This window comes from Sphaerodactylus townsendi, linkage group LG08 (genome assembly GCF_021028975.2).
Source record: "Sphaerodactylus townsendi isolate TG3544 linkage group LG08, MPM_Stown_v2.3, whole genome shotgun sequence".
Lineage (NCBI taxonomy): Eukaryota > Metazoa > Chordata > Lepidosauria > Squamata > Sphaerodactylidae > Sphaerodactylus > Sphaerodactylus townsendi.
In genome coordinates this window covers 16,046,531-16,071,032 of record NC_059432.1, presented here as the reverse complement: position 1 = coordinate 16,071,032, position 24,502 = coordinate 16,046,531, and the positions used below count along the sequence as shown (strand labels likewise).

Genomic DNA, 24,502 nt, shown 5'->3' with positions numbered 1-24,502 from the left:
ATAATTCAACTAACAGAGCATTAAATGAGGCAATCCTCTCCCCAATGTTATTTAACATCTAGAAGCACTCTCTGGCTACATTGGTCCAGAGTTTCAGACTGGGACATTACCAGTACGCGGATGACATCCAGCTGATTGGTGGCCAGTCAGACACTGCCCCATATAATTTGGCCATGTGCTTGGAGGCTGTGGTCGAATGGGTGCCACTGAGCCAGCTAAAGGTGAATTTGTCAAAGGCAGAGGTCCTGTGGCTGGGTTGGGGTGCCCCCATCCCCCAGTGTTTCCAATGGGAGCAAATAGTAGATGGGGTTATATTTTGAGGGCCAATACCTTTGGACCCCTTGAACCAAACTTCACCAAACCTGGGTGGTATCATCAGGATAATCTTTTGCTGATACCAGCCAGGTTTGGTGATGTTTGGTTTAGGGGGTCCAAAGGTATGGACCCCCAAAGAGGGTGCCCCATCCCCCATTGTTTCCAATGGGAGCTAACCGTAGATGGGGCTACATTTTGTGGGTCCATAACTTTGGACCCCCTGAACCAAACTTCACCAAATCTGGCCGGTATCATCAGGAGGGTCTCCTAAAGATACTCCGACATGTTGGTACTGCTGACATAAACATTCCTCCCCTGACCAAAAATCCAGTTTTGAAGGATTTTAACTCTTGTATTTTAGCTTGGTTGCTGGTTGAGCTAAGGTTTTTGTACTTTTAAAGTTATTGTTGAGCCCATATTGTTTTTGTTGACCCGCTTTTCCACTTAAAGAGCTAGTTTACTGTTTTTCTTTGAAATAAATATTCAAAAACAGTTCACCTACTGATGCCTCAATTGATGTAATTTTGTTGGTATCTATTTTTATTTTTGAAATTTACCAGTAGCTGCTGCATTTCCCACCCTCGACTTACACACGAGTCAATTAGTTTTCCCAGTTTGTGGTAAAATTAGGTGCCTCGACTTATATGTGGGTCGACTTATACACGAGTATATACGGTAATTGAACATAAATGACATGATGGGGGCTACTCATTATGGCTCAACAAAAGGATATAAATAAAATACAGTCATTTGCCTTTTTTTTCCAGGCTATTTTAGAGAACCAAAAGGAGAGGGGTGTTAATTCTGTAATGTCTACAGGGAATCTTCAACTGTTATAGTCAACTCTTTATCTCTTGCCAGTTATTCACCTTCATTTTCTTCTACACTGTGATTAATTCATGTTGCTATAACCTGTTCATCCTGTCTGCTTAGTTTTTCATGCACTTCAGGTGCTTTAATGGAGTCACAATGTGGTCTACCTCCCCCATGATGCTAGCAGAAACTTAGCTTTTGGGGAATGTATAGCCAATAAACGTGCAGCCAGTGACAGCATTTGTTTCCCATGATAGGACTGAAGCGCTCCAATGAAATAAGCTCCCTTCTGTTGCTTTGAATTACTTCATCCCCAGTCATTAATCTTTTAAATACCGTACATATATGTGTATGTGTAAAGGGCTGTCAAGTCACACTGATTTATGGCAATCCCATAGAGTTTTCAAGGCAAGAGACATTCAGAAGTAGTTTGTCACTGTCTGACACTGAGTGGGCTGAGAGTCTGGTCCAAGGTCACCCAGAAGCTTCATGTGGAGGAATGGATAATCAAACCCTGTTCTCCAGATTAGAGTCCGCTGCTCTTAAAAACTGCTCTTAACTACTACACCATATTGGCTCTAGTGCACATACAGGGTTATGTTATTCAAAAGTTAACATTTAATCTAAACCTCATACCGTATAGACTTGAGTATAAGTCGACCCGAATATAAGTCGAGGCACCTAATTTTACCACAAAAAACTGGGAAACTTAATGACTTGAGTATAAGTCTACGGTAAGAAATGCAGCAGCTACTGGTAAGTTTCAAAAATAAAATAGATATCAATAAAATTCATGAAGGTATCTCACTGGTCGTAAGAAAAGTTGACTAAAGAAATCTTCATGATCAGAGGACGAACAGGATGAAGGCAAGAAGGGAGACTGCCTGGCTGCTTCATGACAAAGACTGTGAGTACCCACAAGTCCTCCCTCAAAAATGGCTCACTAGAATTTTAAAAATGTCATTAAGCAAGGCAGTTTTTAAAGGAAGCAGATACTGTTTGCTAGTACCACCTTCTGAACAGTGTATGTTTTTATCCTTGCATGTCCAGAGACATATTTTATTCAAAGGTAAGATTTAGCCATTAGGAAGCTCTACAGTGTCTCTTTGTCTCCTACCACACTTGCTAAATAGCAGAGGGTGTTTGTCCTTAGAACTGTAAGACCCTCTCTTTTAAGCTTTAATTTGTACTGCTTTATAGAGAGGAATTTGCACAAAAACTCAGCTTGATCTGATTTACTAGTAACAAATCTTGACTTGCATTTTGCAGTCTTTAAACGCTACAAGTGCAATGGAATCTCTCTCCAAGAGGATGCCATGCCTGTCAGAACACAAATTTCAAGGGCACAGAGTAATACCTAACACGGCATTCAGAGCCAATGGAGCAACACTAATTGCAAAGACTGTGGCTTTATCAAAGCTGGAGGATTTACAAGCCTAGCTTTACATAAAACACAAAAGGGAATGGCGAATTTAATACTCAAAGTTGGATGCAGGCAAATGCTTCTGCCACAGCTGGTGTGATCTCCTTTCAGTGTGCCACAACTCCGACGGCCATCTTGGAATTACCATATATATTCAAGTATAAGCCAAGGGGGGCTTTTTCAGCATTAAAAATGTGCTGAAAAAGTCGACTTATACTCGAGTATATATGGTACTTTAAAATATATTAAAACCACTGAAATACTTAAGTTGATCGCCTGCAACATTAATTACAAAACAGCAGCACAATTGATTTCAAAAGGTAACAACAAATGCACACATAGCTCATCTTAACAAAGATTTGTGAAAGTTAGAAATATTGTGAGTTTAAGCATAAAGAAGATCAAACAAATAGTAACAAGGGCTACAGGAATCCATCAGAGAACAGGCTATCGCAGGTTTTCCAGGCTGTGTGGATGTGGTTTGGTAGTTTTTGTTACCAATGTTTTGCCTGTATATGCGGCTGGCATCTTCAGAGGCATGTCACTGTAAGGTGTGTTTCTCTCCATAGCACTCAGAAAATACCTGGGCAAACATGCCTTTATATAGTGCCACAGATGGGGATAGAACTCCAAAGAAGCAGTGCCATAACCCAAAATGTTATCTTTAGTAGCTTTTCAATACTGAAGGTGGGAGAACATAAAGCAAGGCCTACGATTTTAGGATGTAGCCTCACAGGATACAAATAAATGTACTTTTTACAATGTGAGTGATTCTTCAGGTTGTTCAAGAGTTTGTTTCCTAAATCCCTTTAACACATGCAGGGAATCCAAAAAAAAAAAATGTGTTTGAATGCAGTTTATTACATGCTATTTTATTTATTTATTGGATTTTTATACCGCCCCATCCCCGAAGGGCTCTGGGCGGTTTACAACATATAAAATACAATATGAAATAAGTAACCATTTAAGGCAGCGATAAAAATTATCAATTCCTATTCTAATTGTAAAAATTCAGCAGGTTAAAATGGCGTCCAGCATTCCAGTAATAAAAATCCCTCCCCCCTCAGAGGGGCAGGCATGGCGAGTCTCGTTAGATGACAGGTGGCCCAGTTGTCAAGGGCCAGAGGAAGAGGGCACTATTAGCGGCTGGTTCCTCCAAAGGCCCGGCGGAACAGCTCCGTCTTACAGGCCCTGCGGAACTCCCCAAGGTCCCGCAGGGCCTGGACAGCTGGAGGAAGAGCGTTCCACCAGGCCGGGGCCAGGGCCGTAAAGGTCCTGGCCCGTGTGGAGGCCAGCCGTATCACTGAAGGGCCAGGGACCACCAGTAGATTGGCCTCCGCCGATTGGAGAGGCCGTGTAGGGACATATGGAGTGATGCGGTCTCTAAGATACGACGGTCCCAGGCCGCGTATGGCCTTAAAGCAAATTGTGGCTACATTCTATAGAGCCGTTATCAACAGGATACTTGTCAGGGTACCCAAAACCAAAGTACATAATCGGAATAACTGGTGTTTACTAACCATTAAAATGAATCATCAACTAATTAAAAAAACAATTAAGTAATTTCCATTCATACTACATTCCGCCCATGCTAAAGCTCGCTGAATGATCAAATCATGAACTGTATGGAAAATAAAGGGTCAGTGCCACCCATCAGATGGAGCTGTTTACGGAATGTGCACCATTAAGCTAACTGTTTTGAGTAACAGCACTAATTCCATTTTCCTTCTGCAACTGATGACAGACATCTTATGCTTCTATTCTAGCGCTAAAAATACAAGAATTTTACATTTTATTAACAAACACTATGAATATGCTGTACAATGCTGCATGGTTAACAAATAAGTTTTAAAGTTCTTATCTGTAATCAGTTTTTAAAGGATGGGGGAGAGGGAGATGAGGAACTTAACAAGAACACCTGGCATATGTCACTCTAAAGAGTACTGGATGCTTACAGCAACTTGGGAATTCAGTCTAAACACAGTAATTGCAAATGTTAGATGGAGATGAGTTTTAAAAGCGATTTCAGGTACTAACACGTTTAAAAATGTAAATAATAGTTTTATCTAACAAGTCAGTTATTATCCGAGGAGAAACATTTAGACTCAAGTGTTGGCTTAAAAATCAAGCTCAATTTGGGAGGGGTTACAAGAGGTGGGTGATTTGAAGAACTTGCCACTAAGCTGTACCTTACTCATGGCCACCCTTCCCTCCATAAAGCAACCCCTTGGGGATCTTCCATCCAAGCATTAACCTTAGCTTAGCTCTCAAGCCTTGACAAACCTGATTCAAACTGCATGAACATTCCCAAATTTCAACTGTTCTTCTCTTTTTCAAAAAGTCATGCCCTTACAAAGCATCTAGTATGATAGGCAACTAGCATGCTTAACTAATTCTGCTATGTTTATGCAAATTATTTTTGAATGTGAAGCACAACCTAGACCAAGCTTTCCATTTGTACATAGTTCCATCAGCTGAGAGATCACACCTAAACATAAATTTGTTCTGAGGGCAGAATGAGGTGACCACTAACGGCCCAGCTGCTGCTTAACAGTAGTCTAGGATCAGCTTCAACCTAACCAAACAAAGGCTCTGGCCAGAAACCCTGCCCTACAAGTGTAAAAGCAAAGGTTGTTGTAGCCATTACATAGGATGACTTTAAAAAGCAACCATGTGGCAAGTGCTCATTTAACTGAACCCTGATGGAATGCAGACCAGAAGAAATTGCATTTCAACCTCTGTTCTGTTTCTTCTGAACCTACTATACCTGTGGATAAAAAATTAAGCTGCACTGAGGAAACAGAAGAGTTTGAAAATAAAAACTGTTTCTTGCATGTTAGCATCTTGGTGCCAATGGAGGTATCTGGCACCGGCTTTAAATTTTACAAAGCATGATACATTTCAATAAAGCTATTTTTACTCTAACACAAACAGTGGTACATTTATAAATTAAGAAACATGTTCTTCCCATTGGTTAGAATGAAATGCCTGATTGGACAGTTGGTTAAACTGGGGAATACTGGCCACAAGTTAGACTTACCTGGATTAGTGCTTGACTGGCTGTCCTGTGAGTAGTTCTCACTGCTATCAGAACTGGACTGAAGTAAGGAAGAAGACGCTGCTGCTCTACTTCGTTTTTTAGCTTTTCTTTCCAACAGCCGGTCTTCGTCGTCATCTTCACTTTCACTTAAGTCATCAAAACCAAAGTATTTAATTTTATAGTTTGAGCTTCCAGAGCTTCTAGAGCCTCCTTCGCCATCCCCTCCTTCGTCATGGTCGTCAAACCCAAAGAATTCCAACTTTACATCTTTTTTGGATTTGGTATTGCTGGGCCGAAATCTGGTCGTGGTCTTGGTGACGGCCATGTCGGCTTTTTTCCTAAGACGCCCCGCTTCTCCCAGATCAGTAGGTGCAGTTGTGGCAAATTCATCAATACGCTCCATCGTATCTTGAATGGTAACGTTGCAAACTGATAAGCACGATGGGTGGAGAACAGTGTAGTCTCTAGTCCGTCCTCTAAAACTGGTCCCACTACTTAAAGCAACTTTTCTTACTGGGTTCAGACCATCAGTATTTGAGTCACTGTTTGCTTTGGCAAGAGGTTGAATGGTGCCATCCAGTAGCTTATCAAAATTTGTTGACCCCTGTGATTTTGTCTTGTTGGATCTACAATATGTCCGACAATTGCTTGGCCTGAGAACCTTCTGCATCAGTTCTTCATTAATTGCCTCCCCTGAACTTTCAACTTCTTCGCTGACTAGATCATCGTCCTTGATTTTTATCTCTGAAATTGGTTCATTATCAAAACCTAACAGATATTCTCCTGTTCGAGTGTCCTCATTCTCATCTTCCCATTCATATAAGCCAGTTATTAATGATCCTTTTGTATGGGACACTTCTGTTGGACAGTCTTTTTTCCCCATGTGAGAGTCCCATGAATCATGAGCATCCTTGATTTCAATGCTGTACCCAGAGATTTCTGCTATTTGCGCATTATTGCCTTCAGCATTTTTATGGATGAAGTGACTGTTCTCATTATCCTCACAGAAATTCTGTGTTTTGTCTAAAAAAAAAAAAAACAATACACTGAAATAAATACAATTCACATTGAAAAGCCCAAACCTGACACCTAACAGGTTCTGCCAGGTTCCTCTGTATTGTAACTGCAAGGCGTTCTTAATGTAACCTTTGAAACATTTTATTCAGTTCTTCATCTATCATTTTAGTGAGTGTGTGTGTGTATGTGCATATATATACACACACACACATATTTATTTATTAATTATTTATATTTATATACCGCCCTCCCTGAAGGGGAGGTTGGTTAGTTAGAGTTATATGCTCTTTTATAAATTTCTATCATTTTAAAGTATGTATTAGTGTTGTTATTTGAATGTCATTAAAGGTTTCAGCTCAGTTCAGCATTTCCTTCTTCGTCTATGAAGTAATAAACATTGAAAAAGTCAGGAAGTGTTCACTGAGACTATAGTCCATTTGTTAAGCCTATGTACAATATCCGTAATAGAGTACAGTACTATAAATGCTGAATAATTGCCAGAAAAGCAAGATATAAATATTTTAAATAAATACTATAGTGACACAATACTGCAAATGCAAAACAACTTCTAATGCTATAAACACACATTTGAATTTCACAAATAAAACGTGACCTCGTAAAAGTAAGCCAATTTATCGAGGTGCTTCAGCAATGTAAAAGTTTTAATGGAATGTCTTCACAGTTTTAATGGAATGGATATGCTTGTTGCAGGGATATCAGCTTCTCAACAAAAAGTCATAGAGCCCCACATTGAGTAATAGTCAGCCTGTTTCCCTACTTGGAAAGAAGCTGGGTACTGCACTGAAGACTTGATGTTGGGAAGCAATAAAGTATACCTTGACATTGTCCCACAATGCAGAGTAGTGGTCAGGAAGAGAACTTTTTGAGAGAACTATGTAAGAGAACTATGTAAAGGAGGCACAGAAACTGAGTAATAAAGATGCCTTTGCTGGCTCCTTGCCTTAGCTCTCTCTTTTATTCCTCGCTACACAGCAAGGAGAGTGCTGCTGCTTCCCCTTTAAAACGCACCACCAGTCACCAGGTTGGAAGGACAAGGCCTTTTCCCACCAACTGGCCCACAAGCCCCAGTACTGTCCTAAAATTCCTCACTATCCCCCTTGATGTTTCCACCGCCCACTTTGGGAATCCCTAAGCTAAATGTTTTTTCCAATAAAAACAAGTATTGATTTCACCCAGTAAAACTACAGTAAAATTACAAATTAGACACTTCAGTGATTACTGCTAACCAGTCCTAGAAAGGCAGAATATGGCAACTCTTTACAGACCAATTTCAATGAATAGAAAAATATTAAGAAACTTTAACAGCTGATATTTCCCTGCCACATGTGATGAAGAATCAAGCTGCTACTGCCCCATGATACCTAAATGCTCATGCTTCATTGCTTGGCAAAGGCAGTTCTGCAACAATTGTATTATTTTTCATGGTTAACTATAGTCCAGTTATATAATAAGTCAGCAGTCTACTATCACAAACCTTCATCATGATGTAAACAAGGGACGATAAGGAAGCAATGGAAATAACATTTGAATTTTTCTTCTGAAAACTGCCTTCAATATTAGAGACTTGTTCCTATGTATGCACAGAAACAGAACAAAGCTCTTCAGCTCTGCAGGGTTTTTTTTCAGATAGTACTTTTCAGTAAATCTGCATTCCTGCAGCTGTGGTCTCACTTTGGCCATGTTAGCCCAGGACAACTTAGGAGAAATCACCCACAACATTCCAAAGCCTCTCCAGAATACACATGCTACTAACTCTAAGTGATGCCAAGTGGCAAACTACCCAGATAAAATACTTTAAAACAAAGAACATGGAAATCAGAAGTATTTACTGACAGCAAATTACTCTGCATCTCATAAGCTAAATTAAGAGGAACAGATTTTTATGCCTTTGATGCAACACTAACATCTACCCCAATTTTTTATCTTATGCAACTAGACTGCACACGACTTTGTCTATGAAAGAAGTATAGAATTAACACTACCTCTATCTGTATTGGTCATCAGAAAAAAAAAGATGTACCTTCTTGCGGTGTGAAGCTGTAGAAGCAGATATCTCACTGCAAGAGTGGACAGGACAGAGCCAAGAAAAATCTCCAGCCATGCCTGCCAGTTTTTACCCACTACCTGCACCATGTGTTGGTGGTTGCTCCTCAGAACAGAGACTCACTTATGCCAGTCACAAAACTGTCTGAGGAGAGGAATCTGCCCATTTATATGTATGGAAGATTAGCATCACCTGCTTCAGTGGCCACCAGCCCAGAATGGATTCAAGGGAGCCACTACTGAAGAGCTTCCCCAACTATCAATGGAGGGCAACTGTCATTAATCATCAGTTGCTGCTTGTATTAGCCATCTCTTCTCCATTGCCTAATAATTGACAGTACTGCCACGCCCTCGTGAAGACAAACTAACTAAACTACTTAAAACACAGCACTTTCACACAAGTGAAATAATGCACTTGCAATGCACTTTGTGACTGGACTTCACTGTGTGAAATGGCAAAAACCACTCACATGATACTCCTCTGGTCTTGAACATTATAAATGAATAAATATAGACTCACATAATACATTATTCAGCAGGTGCAAAAGCACCTTAAGTTTAATAACCTTTGCTTTTAAGACAACAATCAGCACACAGATTCCTTAAGTGTGTGACAACAGTGAAAGCCCAATCACTATACCTCATAGTTGACCCCTTAAAAAAAAGTAAAATTCAGATATGTGGTAATATACTCCAGGGCAAGTGATCTGCGCTGTCATTGTCAAATAAAAGCAGTAGCCAGAAGACAAGGTAGGGAATCCCCCCCCCCCCCCCCCCAAAAAAAAAAAAGCTTAAAAGCTGCTATGTGCAGGGTAAGCCCAACCACAACTTCCTGGCTCTGGCTGCTTTGCACAGCAAAGACAGCAGCTACACATGCAAATTACTCTGCATCTGGGTACAGTAACATCACAGTCCAAACATATTAAAAAATCTAGATAAATCATTAATATTGAATTTATATTTAAAATGAGGACTTCATGTGCCTAACAGATATGCAGCTCTTCACCACTGCTTCAGAAGTTAAATCAATCATAAAGAGGTTAGGCAAAACAAGTCACTAACACCGATAACTGAAGACTATATTAAGAGAGCAACAGACACTAGCTGTGAGGAAAACGTTTATTATACTGTTTAGATAAACAGAATGCAAGCAAACGAGCTATATGCACAGATATCAGACGAGCTATATGCACAGATATAAAACTCGAACAGAACCACACCTAGCTGGCACTTAAAAACGGCATTTTTCTCTAAATTGCATACTAAAAGTTAGCTTACCCGAAGTATTGAGAAAAAAAATTAAGCCCAATAACACGTTAAAGAAACCCCCCCCCTCCCCGGGGAATAAGCTCCTGAGAGTCAAAACTCACTTCATCTGAAATGCCTGTCATGAAAGCTTATCGTCTGGAAAATTTTGTTGGTTTGGACTCAGTTTTTCCCCACTACAACAGACTAATACAATTACCTGCCTTAAACGGAAGAATCTAGAGTATATCAAGATCTTCTCCACCCAAGAATGCTTAAATGGAAACTTCATTACAGCTCCAACAGTCCAGCTCATTACAATACCAGCATCCTAAATCAGACGAGCTAAATCCCAGGATTCCAGTCACACAACTCTTCAAGCACAAGCACAATTAATGAGCAAATTACCCTGGAGACTTTTGTTTTGCTCTTTGACCCCTACCAGCCAAATTGCAGCTTTATCAACCTCCATTGTGGGTGCAACTGCTCTAAACTTCATGAAACCTTTGTATGACTTGCAATCTAGAATCTGCCCAGTATCAGTTCCTTTTAACCTTATCCATGTTGCAATGTATTTATGAGTATGCCTATGGATCTAATGGACCCATCGACAGAATAAAAAGTCTGTACAATGCAATCACGCACAAATGGAGGGGACAAACCCCATGTTTGCAGACAAATCTGACCATTGGGGAGACTGCCATGCCCAACACCCTGATCACCTGGCTGGCAGAAGTGTGGGGCAGAGGAGCTTGGAGCAGAATGCACACAGAATAGGCTTCTCATCCCAAGTTTAGATACCTGATCAGTTGGCCAGCAGGGATGCTTATCACACCGGGAATCACAAGGACCAGTACAGAATGGCATGATCACTCCCTGTGTACTCATGGGTCACTTGCTTGCGTTCATGTATTTTATATGATGGCCAATACCAAATGGAATAGTAGGTCAGCACAAGGAATATCAGCAAGCAATAATCTGTATTAGGATGCCACTGCTGGGGTTGGGAAAGACTTCTTTGGAATACAGAACAAACAGCATCTTCTATTAGAGCTTTGTACTTTAAAACAACTTTAATTACATTATTGCATACAGTGTTTTCCCCCAAACAGGACAGGATTTGCAAAAAAGTTACTTGCAAGGGGTTTTCCGAGACTACATCTGTAGATGTCTATAAAAATATTAAATGCTAGTGTAACTTGCATTTCTTTGCTCCCTACTGATGACAGAACAGAGTTTTGATGCACATTAAGGGAGAGAAATATGAATGTCAAGCACTGTATCTGGGGCATAGAGAACAAGAAAACTGATAACCGTAACTTGACAGCTTTCCAAAGCTCTTACTTTGGCATGGCATTTTACGTGCACCATTTCAGTTAGGAATACCGCAGAGGAACACAGCAGAGAAAATTCTTCACAACAGCTATCATTAAATCCTTATAAATTGGGAAAAGACAAGAAAACAGCTGCATATTTTATTACCAAGGCTCCAATAGTATGAGGTCTCATTTGCATAGTTCAGGGGTCTGCAACCTGCGGCTCTCCAGATGTTCATGAACTACAAATCCCATCAGCCCCTGTCAGCATGGCCAATTGGCAGGGGATGATGGGAATTGTAGTCCATGAACATCTGGAGAGCCGCAGGTTGCAGATCCCTGGCATAGTTCCATTAGGAGGCAAACATTTAAGTACAGAAACTCCACCCCATTGCAACATAGCACTGCATTACCAGGATAGCCAGAAGGCTCTTGAGATAAAACCATCTTCATAAAACACATTCTAGAGCTTCTTCTTAGATCACTTTAAAATGCAGACTGTGAGCAGCAGTTTTGTATAGCTGCAAAAATTTAATCTGATGTTTGGAAAAACCATTTCTTCCACGGACTGCGTAAGTTATTGCCACAGGTAGTAGTACAGTTCTCCACATAATGATAGGCATTAGGGGTGTGTTTTATTCATGACTCACAACTCTGACTATAGATTTATACAAAGTGTAATGATCATATGCAAACTGTACTTTAAAAATTTCATTCAAATCATCAGGACTGACTGTAAAGATACCCTAATTTCCCTGCCTCCACACACACAAAAACCTCAAAAAAATTAGATAGCTGCCTGAAAAGTACTTACACTGCACTTTTTGAAACAAGTCATGCTATTTAAGTGCCCACGGATTTAGACACGTAACTAAGGTAACAATATCCTGGGTCACAACTTGGAAGTGTCAAATTTAGAGTGATCACATGATCTTTGATTGTCCACAGAAGCACATGCCAAGCAAAGAAATACTTGTTATTTTTTTCCAAAGTACTTCAAGAATCCAGTCATTGCTCTGTGGGATTTCATTTAAGCACACCAGAGGTTTCTGAAAAACAAATCATGTTTACCTTCCATTCTTGAGCAGGTGGGTTTTGCTAATGACTAGTGTTACTGCCCTGTGATTTTCACCTGAAGCTGTTATCTTGTTATACCTGTAATCTCTTATCCAACTTTTAGACTTGGTATTTTCAGAAAATAGCAATGTAATAATAAAGACAGGCATTAAGCACAGGTTCATTGCTACAATCTTATATGATCCAGTTGAATATTATGCAGAAAATGCAATGCAGAAAGCACAGTCAGATGCCTTGTTTTTCCATTTCAACAAGACCATGATAAATTATATATATATTATGATGATGAATATTATATTAGAGGTTAGGGTCCCAAATGACCTCTCTCTCTGCACTAGATTGCAAACCAATTTTTCACGCAACAGAAGAGAAAGCAGAAACCTGACTCATTCACATTCCTGCTTTTCCCACACCAAACTAACTTTCAAAATTTCTACTCTCTATAGATGTTTGTACCAAAAAGAATCTAAAATGCATCAAAGAACAAAATCTGAACCATCGGCATCAAAGGAAAGATCTAGGACAGGGGTAGGGAACCTGCGGCTCTCCAGATGTTCAGGAACTACAATTCCCATCAGCCCCTATCAGCATGGCCAATTGGCCATGCTGACAGAGGCTGATGGGAATTGTAGTTCCTGAACATCTGGAGAGCCGCAGGTTCCCTACCCCTGATCTAGGAAAACTGGTCCTTCAGTGTTCCATCACTGGTTTGAAGAGGAGAACCAATTGCTGAAAGAACAGGAAGGGGCAAAATCCTGCCCTCCATTTCATATCAACGCTGCTGCCACAGTCAAATTTGTATCTGAGAACAGCCAAGAAGCTTCAAGATTCATCACGTGGCACCACCATTCTTTACTGTTCAGTGCAGAGGTAACTGGTTACTAGCTTTCAGCATAACAATCAAAAAGGCAGGAACAATCCAACAAACTCTGCCCTGGCCATACAAAACAATTTTCCCATTAAAACTAACCCAACCTTTCCCCACAATTTCACCACAAAGAACTCACTAGGTTGTTTTTTTAATCTGTAACATTAAATGATGAAATTCTAAATTTAGAAGACCAATAACTTTGAAATACACTGAAAAGATGTACTGACCTACCTTGCAGAGTTATTTTAAGGATAACCAGGATGATGAGAAGTACTCTGAACACCCCTTTGTATATAAATAAAATTTTAATTGTACTTGGCATGTAAAGGAAAAGCACATTTTGCAAACCTACATCATACAAGTAAGGCTGCAACAACACATTACAAAACACTTCAGCAGGCCAAATCACCACTGGCAGTGAAGTTTCCCTGAGGGGTTAAAGAGCACCAATTGGGACAATCCAACTGTCACTCTTCAGCCCCCAGAACAACTGCAATTGATAGGCCCATGAGTCATGGGATGCAGGAAAGTCCCATCACCCTCAGCCCCCAGCTCTCCCCATGTGCCAGCTGATAGAGATGATGGAGGTGAAAGCACCCAGGTTTGCAGAACATCACTAGCACCCACACATGGTCCCACTGTGTTGATTTTTTATTCACATTCTGAAACGATCAGAAGTAAATATGCAGAATTCACCAAGGAGCCAGAACTAGATGAAACATGCTCACACTACAGAAATGCAAGTTTGTCAATTCAAGACACTAGGCAAAGTCCAAAGCCTGAACGAGGCACCTAGCCTGAAACAAGGATCTTACTTCACAGACCCTGTACAACAGAAGTCTCATAGGAAGGGGGCGGGGAAGAAACATCAGAACAGGATGAAGATATCTTCCATTCCGGATTTAGCACTGACTGTTTTTTTGAAAAATCTCTGAGTGCAACTAAGAACTATGTTTATCTGGACATGGTTGGGAGTAAAGGGAGTAAAGTTTGACTAGGCAACTAAACCAGGCCTGGCCAAATTTTCTTTGGTTCTAGGAGCCAGCCCAATTGTTTAGGAGCCAGAATAATTTTTAAGCTTTTAGAGGTTTTTATTTTGATGACCACATTTTCTAATAATTGCTATCATACACACTAATTTTAAACTCTTCCCATCGTTTTATTAAAACTATGACATGAACCACAGATGCAGGCGAAACGTCAGGAGAGAATGCTGCTAGAACACGGCCATACAGCCCGGAAACCACACAGCACCCCAGTGATTCTGGCCGTGAAAGCCTTCGACAATACATTATGACAAAGATGTTTTATATAAATAAATACAGACATTCATCACCGCAACGACTTCTATTCCTAGCCTAATTTCTCCCCATCTCTGATAATCCCATTGTTGTTTTAAAAAACTCTATTTAACTGAAAACTGGAGCCAGTATAAAAAGCAACTGGTGAAGAAAAGAACTAGTTTATGTATAAACAAGCAACAACAAAAATACACATGTATATTTTATGCCATAAAGCAAAACTACTGCTCTAAAAAGATAAATGAAAATTACTTGGGGCCAGAATGAAATTTCTAGATGCCATGACAACCCCAGAATTTGTCAAGCCTTCAGCTAAACTAACTTTACAATTACCAGTTTGGAGAACTGCTTTTGGTGGTCATTTTGTAGCAGCAGGGCTGCCAATTTCCCATGAAACCTCTTAAGAGTGCATGTTATTCTGCCAATGCCAATGTGACGGTGGTCCCTGGCCTTAAGGTTATCCAGTTGCTCTTTTTGGCCCTAGCCCTGTGGAACGCTCTGTCTAATGAGACCTGGTCCTGCTGGATTTATCACAGTTCCACAGGGCCTGTAAGATGGAGCTGTCAGTGGTGGCGAACCTATGGCACTCCAGATGTTCATGGACTACAATTCCCACCAGCCCCTGCCAGCATGGCCAATTGTAGTCCATGAACATCTGGAGTGCCATAGGTTCGCCACCACGGCATTAGACCTTTGGTTGAGGGCAGCAACAGTATTCCATCCCGCTGACCCCCTCCCTATTTTATGTGGATACTGAAATCTTGTCAATCAATTTCAGCCTTAATTTTGAAGCTTTGGGCACCAGAGTTTTTGAACTCAGTATTTAACTATTGGAATTTAATTTAAATTAGAACATATCATTGTTGTACACTGTCCTGAGCCTGAAAGGAGAAAAGTGGCTAGAAATCCAACAAATAATTAAATAAAATTGACAAATCACTGAAAGGTTTAACTGACCAACTGGTAAGGGATTTTTTTTCGTTTGATTACTAATTAAAGGTACTCCTGTTTACTATAGAGGCCATTTTAGTCCTGACATCGTAATGTGACTGGAAATTTTAGATAGAGCCTTTCCTTCTAAACTCTAGCTGTTGTCTATTAAAGTTTATGGTGCTAGTAAATAAAAAAGAACACTATTCCATGCCCCCAGACCTCTGCCCAAGCCAACTTCTAGTAGCAGCAACTTCAAAATGCCAGGAACAAAAGCACAAAGTACACTTGCAAGAATGTTTGTGTCATCAGTGTTTGCATGCTCATCCCTCACAGTTCAACACACTCAAAGGCAGTCACCCCAGAAGTCTGACAGTCTGTCAGATTCATCACAGTTAGTTGTATGGACTGCGGAAATCTCTTAACTGGAAAGTTAGCAGGAAATGTAAAATATTTTACGCACTGGATAGGATTTATTTGCAGCATACTTAACGGTTTTAGGTATACAATAAACAATATCAAATCTACATTTTGCTATTTCCTGCTGCAGAAACTTATTAATTCTGTTAATTCTTCATATATTAAAATATTACATGCTACTTTGATTTTAGTAAGGTAGCTATTTCACCTTGCTATTAAAGTGAAGACAAATTTTATCCAGCAACCCCATATGCAAATATAAACAGTTTCTAAGACTTCTCATCCACTTTTTTTTAAAAAACGAGCAATTTGAGCAATACATCAGAAATGTTCCCAAATCTGGGAAGATATATCATGTGGCCAGCTGCAAGGCTGGTGAACAGTGTTATCCCAACATACCTGCATTGTCAAAACTGCTTTTGATGTTACCCTCCTCCATACTTCTGTTAGAGATCTTCTCTGTTAGGCCATGTGTAGCATTATCAAAAAATACACATTTGTTTGACAGAGCATCTTCATTGATTGAGAGACTAATTTTGCTGTTAGATTCAAGTACAGAAGAGATGTCTCCAGACTGAGAAGCTTCAGTGGATTCTGTCTGACAGGAACTTTTAGCTTGTGACACGTTCTTTGAAGATACTGGCAGAGATTCCTCATCGCTGTCAAATCCAAATGGATCTTCGATTGTTTCTTCTTCTACTTTGGGTCTTTTAGGAATTTCAGAAATCTCGGCCTTGATGTTGGGCCTCTTCTGTCCTAGCTTGGCCATAAAGGTAGTTTCCCCCCATTTTGTACTAAGAGTGGTCCGTTTGTTGGAAAAGACTTCATCAAATTTTGAACTGCCATTACCCCCTTTCCTGCTATATGTCTTTCCAAATCTGGATGTCATTTTGACACCTCTTGCATATTCTCTGTAAAAAACAACAACAACAACTCATTAGGATACAATTTTATTACATTAATAACCCAATCTTGAGCTTCTTTTCCAAATTTAGCAATGGCCAAAACAACACCTGAGCTCATTTGGCATTTTTACAGAATATGATCACCTAAACAAGCACAAGTTAAAAATGAAAGTTTAAGATCTATTAAGATTTCTAACCACAATGCCTGTTATTCTGTAATGAGACTGCCCTGATCAAGCATCATAGAAACACCTCTGGCTTACTACCAACAACATCAATTTTATAAGATGTCTGGCTCTAGTTGCATCAAATCTTGAATGGTTCTGCTCATATTTGAACATTCTGTTCTGTCCCATCCATAAACCAAAGCTAAACTGAGGATGGGGGAGGAGGCTTCTAATTCTACCTGCTCCAACACTCAGGGACTGCTCTGTGATACTGCCTGGCATAAGAGGCTGCTGCAACTGTACACAACTGTTGTTATCACTGACAACAGAGCTTTGTTTCCTCTGTAGTCTGAACAACAAGTGCAATCTTGCCCCTGTAATGAAGGTATATCAAGTAGAAGAGCATCACAGGAGACTAGTAAAGGAAGGGCATCAATCCATCACACATTGTACTACTACCTATGAAATAAAAAAGGTATCCTCATCGCTATATTCCAAAAATAGAGGAACAAGACAGCATCCAAACTCCTTTCAGAGAACCAAGCATTCTCCACTGATTACAAAATTCATAACACAAAAGTTAGAAAACAAACAATATTATTCTAGATGAGCTAGAATTTTGCAGAGATCTACAAATCTTTTGCAGAGATCTACAAATACTACCACACTCTAACAATCTTCAGTTAGTAGTTGTCAAAGAGAATGGACTTACCAGTCATTACTAAATCTGCATTTTAAATTATGGGCCCAAAGAAATGGGGACTGTTTGGACAGCCAGCACCAGCCAAAGTCAAGCGCTTTAGCACAGAGCAGGGAGAGCTGTTATTCAATACGATTTAGCAGAGAGGTGAAATTGACAAAAGTTTGCCAGTCTGCCCATCTGAGCACACACCACACGCTGCTGGCAGAAAGAATGTATCACCTTGCTCCTTTTGGATTATGTTATGAAAAGCTTCTTATTTGTTAACAGATCTCCTGAATGGTAACACCCAACCTTAGAGGCTCTCACGTCACATTCATGCGCCTGGTAACTGACCTGAGATTTTATACATGCAGTTTTTAGGAAAATTACCAGCTCTAGACCTCATTAACAGACTAAAAACTCTTGATGACTGTGACCAAGGTGTAGCCTACCATCACAGAGGGCAAATGCAAGAAGCCTCATTGCTAAATATTCAGAACTATCAAAAGACCTTCTAATTACCATAAATCACCATAGGACAAGGGTTACAAAGCTTTCTGAACTAGAACCCACTTTTAACATTACTGCAGTTTTCAGGACCCACTTGCAGAGTTACTCTGTGCTATAACCCACCCAATAATCATGCCCCATTGTTAAGAGCTGGCTCAGCTTGAGGGTCAACACAGTATAGTGGTTTCAGGGTGAGACCAGGATCTGGGAAACCTGGATTTAAATCCCAACTCTGCCATTGGAAGCTTGATGGATGTCCTTGAGTCAGTCTCATACACTTAGCCTAACACTTATGGTCATTGCGATGATAAAATGGAGGGCAAGAATACAATGCATTCAGTCAAACGCTAAAGACATCCCAAAACACTTTTTAAAAGGCTATTGCATTTCTTCAGCCACATGACAGTAGGATGGTAGGTTGTCCTTGCATTTGAGACACTAATCATTTCTTCAAGTTGGTATCAAACAGCATAGAATCAAAACAAGTTGTTCACGATGGTTCACATGCAACACAAATCAAGCCTTATTTTGCCAAGACAACCATAATTTAGAGTATGTCTAACCGCAAAGTAGTGTCTATTATAATAGTTGAAAGTCTAGATGTTACATGTGATGAACTTTTGCTAGATCTTGAAAAGATCAAACTTTTCCCCAGATGGACCTTGTGAACTGCAAATTGATATTCTGCATCCACTACTTTGACCCCAAGTCTGCGCACCTTAATAATAAAGTAGCAGACTTTAGATCCTGTGTGTTTTAACTATTTAAAAAAGCAACTTTGGTATGTTAATGGTTTAAGATTAATTTACAAATATTTGACAATTGCATACAAATATTAGCAAAGTTAACACAGCCATATTTACATTTCCCATAAAGCAAAATATTTTATTAAAACTGCAAAATAAAGTACATCACCAAAGTAACATCTCAATATCTATTCAACTGTATTAGAAAAGCCTGAAGGGAGAGGCAAGTTACCTGCTCTGGACTATTCCCATTGGTATCAATGCAACTTACCATTCCAAAGCATAAGTTATAGAAAACATTACTTGTTAAGTTTACATTCAGTACAGCACACGTTCAATTCCAGAATAGTTTTTTAAAACAAAAAGACATATTATATTTAAATATATTATATTTAAAAATTGCCTCATATGTAATGGTATTTTTAATCTCCCTATTATTAAGAAAAAATTTAAATTCCATTGAGTACTGTCAGTTTGAAGACCTAAAACAAATTACACATTCTGAAAGGAGTACCTTGCCATAGTTTAAGAATAAAAACAACTACATTTTTAATTGTAACAGATTAAGCATTTATTTTCTGTCTTCCAGGTACCTTGGAACATTTCAGTTTTACATTCTAATTTACAGCATGGTCCTTTCACACCAGTAACCACAATCAAAACCAACGCAATTAAAAACGTCTAAGAACAGAGATATTCAAAGTTTATTACCTGAAATGTTAATAGTAATGCTTACATTTTTCCAAGTCAACAAGGGTAGTTCACTTTGCCTGATTAGCTCTTCTGGAAAGAACCATGCCTCAAGTACCTTAATAATGCATTTCATATATTGCTGTTAGATAATGGCCCGGGCTCCTTGCTACATTAAACTTCTGGCACTGATGACAATGCCAAAAGAGAAGAGAGAGAAGCCTGCCATTCAGAATGAAAACAACACTAAAGGGAGACAAGTAGCCATTTCCCTTCTCAATGTTAAGTAGCAAGGGCCAAAGTGTCTGCGAGATCATGGGGACGGGGACCTCAGAAAGAGTGTCATGCTCTATGTCAGGGGTATCCAACTCTGGCCCTCCAGATCTTCATGGACTGTGATCCCCATCAGCCCCTGCCAGTACCTAGAAGATTACAAGGAGTCAAGATAAATCTTAGAGTACTCTAAAGAATACCAAGGGAAGAACAAAGTGCTCTGAGGGTCTGACCAGGCTTAGGGTCGAGAATAGCACTCCCAACTCCCAACCTCCAGGTGGCGGCTGGGGATCACTCACTATTACACCTGATCTCCAGGCAACAGACATCAGTTCTTCTGGATAAAATTGGCCCATGCTGGCAGAGGCTGGTGGGAATCGTAGTTCATGAACATCTGAAGGGCCAAAGTTGAACACCCCTGATCTACGTGCTGGAGCTCCTAAGGATAAAGACTGGAGGAGTTAGGGTCTCAACTCCCACGGGCGGGGGGGGGGGGGACAGTGGCTCAGGCAGAAGTAGGAGCCTTGACAGGAGTCCGCCTGCCTATATTCAAGCAAAGCTTCCCAGAGATGCATCTAGACGAACAATTCGGAGAGAGCCCTCCCCCCAGCGCTGTTCCGTGACACACGGGGGGGGGGGGCAGCGGCGATGAAATGGGGGCCTGTTATCCACCTGACCCTTGCAACTTGGATGGAAACTCGCACCCCAAAGGCTCCTGGGGGGGGGGGCGGGCGATGTTCAAAGAAGAGATAATTCCCCCGGGAGGGGGGGGAGCGGAGCCTCTCAAGTCCGGCAGCTCGATTTCATTTTGGAAGGGAGGGGCAGGCTGGTCGAGCAAGGAGGGAGAAGGCCACGATCCAGTCCCAAACTTTCGGGGGGGGGGGGCGTCAAGCTTTCTCCTCCTCCTCCGTCGTGTCGACTAATGGCGGAGGAAAAAGGCTTCCGACTCCCGACTAAAAGGCCGGGCAGCCCGGAAGTAACACATAGACACAGACACACACCGGGCCCCCCCCCCCCCACATAAACCCAGGCCTCTCGCACCGGCCCCAATCGGGCCCTTCGAACTTCCTCCCCTTTCCCGTGTGGGAAAGAAGAAGTTGTTTAGGGACCTCCCCCTCTCCCTCCGCCGCGGCCCTCACAGGCGAGGCCTTCCTCCTCGGTCTCTCTCAGGACTTACCTCAGCCAGGCCCAGGGAGGGGAGAGGAGAAGGAGGGGGGGCTCCCCGGTCTAGCGCTCACGTCACTCTTCGAATCCCCAACCGTCACCAACGGCCGCTCTGGCTGACGGGGCGACGCCCCCGGCCTCCTCCTCCTCAGTGGGCTCGAAGCGCCGGCGTCGAGGTCAGCAGCCGCGCCGCCTCCTCCTCCTCCTGCGCCGCCGCTTCCGAGGCGCGACTACTGCGGCTGCTCTCGGCACGGGGGCCGGGACCATCTCGCCGCCATTTGCCCCCCGCGCCTTCCGTCACTGCGCCTCGCGCACTCGGGCCGCCCTCCCTCCGTCGCTGCTGCGGCCAATCGCCGGCCGCTTTACTCAGCCCACCAGGCCCGGCGCCGCTGCGCATGCGCCGACTCGGAGCAGGTGGTGGAAGGCGCCTGCGCCTGTTATGGCTGGGGCGGAAGGACGCATGCGCGGATGGAGGCGGCCGGGATCTGTAGGCGGACGTCACCAGGAGGCTCTGAATGAGTCTCTGGAGGGTTGAGGTTGCGCGGCCGTGAGTCAGCGCGCCGGTGGTTCTCCTGCGGGCAACCCCCTGGCGACGGTGGGATTCTTGTGTCACTTTTGTATGCACCTTTTTTTTTAAGAGGGCCCCATGGAGTTTTTTTGCTTATTGAAGTTACATCTATTACATCAGACTGATTTTGAGGATATCATCAAGGCTTTGGATTTTAAAAAATCAAGGGAAAACTTTTTACAGTAGATTTAGTTATAAGTAAGCAACAGCAAATACTCTTTTGCATCTTTGAATCATGCAAGTTAAAATGCTATGTATTTTAAAGACAAGAAAGATGGAATAGTTATACAGTGTATATATATTTCAGTGCTTAGGGTCTCTATAGATCTTAATCCTGCCCTGAATTTAAGCACTGGCAAGGATCATGGAAAAGATGCTTCTTGATCCTAAACATCGTTCCTCTGAAGTACAGGCTCAAAGGGTCTTATTTTCAATGTACTGTATGCTCAAAGGGCTTTCATTTATGACATTTCTAGACCACCCAATTGACAACACAATAATTACACAATGTAAAACAAATAGGCACTATTTAAAACAATCAAATTTCCACACTTTACAAACTTAGTAATGCCATTTTCCACTGCCTGACGAGGAAACTCGAGGTGGTGACACAGTTTACAAATTTACATAAAAATAACATAAATTATCTGTATAGATAAGTTTTGTCCAGATTAAATTATCTGTACAGATAAGTTTTGTCCAGATTGATTAAGTCCACCAGCTCCAGTCAGCACCATCTATAATATAATTCAAGATTCCCAAAATAAAATTATCATAAAGTGGAGTTCAGGGAAGGAGGCCCAAAAGATGGTAAGGAATTTGCTGCCTCAGCCATACGTATGGTTGTAAACATTCAATATATTGTACATATTTCCTTATGAGTAAATCCTATTGGATTCCATAGGACAAAGGCCAAGATTTAGTTCTGCTGAACTGTGCATTAAGTTGAAGGTTACCAGTTGAAACCATATAAAGAAGGCTTTTATGTTTATATTTCTAGGATACATTTCTATCCTACCTTATCTCCGTGGAACCACCCAATAAACAGTGCAGCAACCAAGTTGAGATGTCATCAAATAATAGTTTGAGTAACAGAAGTAAAAACAGATTTAAAAAAATACACAGGTCTCAAATTGAAAAGTATTCAATTTAAAACACAGAATTGGTAAACTCACAGGCAGATCTGCTAAAACAATTCAAATCTCACCCAAGACTCCCTAGACTTGAACAGCCTTATGCGTCGCCTTCCTAAACGTAGCAATTGAAGGCATTTTCCTCACCAACTCTGGCAGGCTGTTCCGAAGGACTGGGCCCACCACAAAAAAGGCACCTGATCTTACTGTAGCAGTGTGGACAGACCTGTGAGAGAGCATCTTAAGGAGAACCATCACTGATCCACAGAAGTATGCAGGAAAATATGGTTCAATATGTATGAGGGTCCTAGGCCACGTACAGCCTCAAAACCATCACCTTGAATTGGGCCTGGAAGCAAATAGGTAGCCAGTTCAGTTTATGCAGTACTGAAGTTATTGTGTTCTGAGTGGCTGTGCCTAGAGAGGACCCTGGTTGTCACATTAAGATTCAAGTCCAGTGGTACCTTAGAGACCAGAAAGATTTTCAGGGAATAAGCTCTCAAGAGTCAAAAAAAGCGTGTGTCGAGGGCTGACTTTCAATAGATCGCAGCGAGGGAGCTGCTCTGCTACGTATGAAACCCCGACCCAGAATCAGGTCGTCTACGAATGATTTAGCACCGGGTTCCCCACGAACGTGCGGTGCGCCACGGAGGCTGATGAGGCGGCCCCTTCGGCCGCTCGCTTCCGCATCCCAGGAATGGACTGACTCTCCTTTTTTAGCACCGGGCCCCTGGGGGCCGAGGGCCCGGCCTATCCCGAAAGAAGCCAAATCAAGCCCGGGAGCTCCCTGCGGCGCTTCTCAGGTATCGATTACGCTTTAGGGGGGATTCTGGAACTTAGAGGCGCTCTCAGTCACCTGAAATCCCCACAGATGAGTGGTAGTTTTTTTTTCGCCCCAGCTCTCAAGAGTCAAAGATACTCATACAACACAGTTATCACTGTATTCCATTTGGAGGTCCCCAATTCATCTTCAGAGGCAATCCCACGTATAGCTCTGGAGCTTAGTCCCATGGTTCAGCATTGTCAGGTCAGCAGGACCACACAAATTCTAAACTATTCACTAGCTTGGGTGCTGTGTGGTTTCCGGGCTGTATGGCCGTGTTCTAGCAGCATTCTCTCCTGACGTTTCGCCTGCATCTGTGGTTGGCATCTTCAGAGGATCTGATGTTGGGAAAGCAAGTGGAGCATATATATCTGTTGGAGTGTCCAGGGTGGGTGGAGAAACATTGTCTGAGTAACAAAGAAGGCAACCAGGTCAATAGTTGAGGGCATCTGAATAGAAGTATGAGTAACAATGAAGACTATAGCATGGGAGTGTCAATGGAGATAGCAAGGTCACTGGTGGGAGCATCTGAGTAGAAGTATCCTGGCCTTTGTTTCTTTTGTCTATGGTTATCCTGTGTTTGTGTGGAGCTGGTTAGACACTGTCTTGACTCTAGTATTTTTCAACACTGGCAGCCAAGTTCTGTTCATAAGTTCTGTTCTTTGTTACTCACAGACAATGTTTCTCCACCCACCCTGGACACTCCAACAGATATATATATACTCCACTTGCTTTCCCAACATCAGATCCTCTGAAGATGCCAGCCACAGATGCAGGCGAAATGTCAGGAGAGAATGCTGCTAGAACACGGCCATACAGTCCGGAAACCACACAGCACCCAAGTGATTCCAGCCGTGAAAGCCTTCGACAATACATATTCACTAGCTACTAGATGTGATAGCTAATGGAACCATGAGAGCCATGTCCCAAATGCTGATGATAAACACCCTACTTGGCTCCTGTTGGATCGTGGAAGCAGAATACAGGATGTTCTGATTCAGCAAGGCCA

General features: G+C 41.6%; 1 protein-coding gene across 2 annotated transcripts in view; it reads right to left on the bottom strand.

The window, feature by feature from the left end:
* The window catches only part of WAPL (WAPL cohesin release factor), a 55,333-nt gene extending 34,004 nt beyond the window's left edge, over positions 1-21,329 (bottom strand). The window contains exons 1-3 of one of the 2 annotated variants that reach the window (XM_048505377.1): positions 20,983-21,329; positions 16,232-16,743; positions 5,592-6,614 (exon numbers count right to left, since the gene is read on the bottom strand). In XM_048505377.1, coding sequence (XP_048361334.1) covers positions 5,592-6,614; positions 16,232-16,721 — 1,513 coding nt within the window. In that variant the 5' untranslated portion in view covers positions 16,722-16,743; positions 20,983-21,329. Of the gene's footprint in view, positions 1-5,591; positions 6,615-16,231; positions 16,744-19,578; positions 20,094-20,982 lie in introns of those variants that run through there. The other variant, XM_048505378.1, reaches the window with a different exon arrangement.
* Between the last annotated feature and the right edge of the window lie 3,173 nt (positions 21,330-24,502).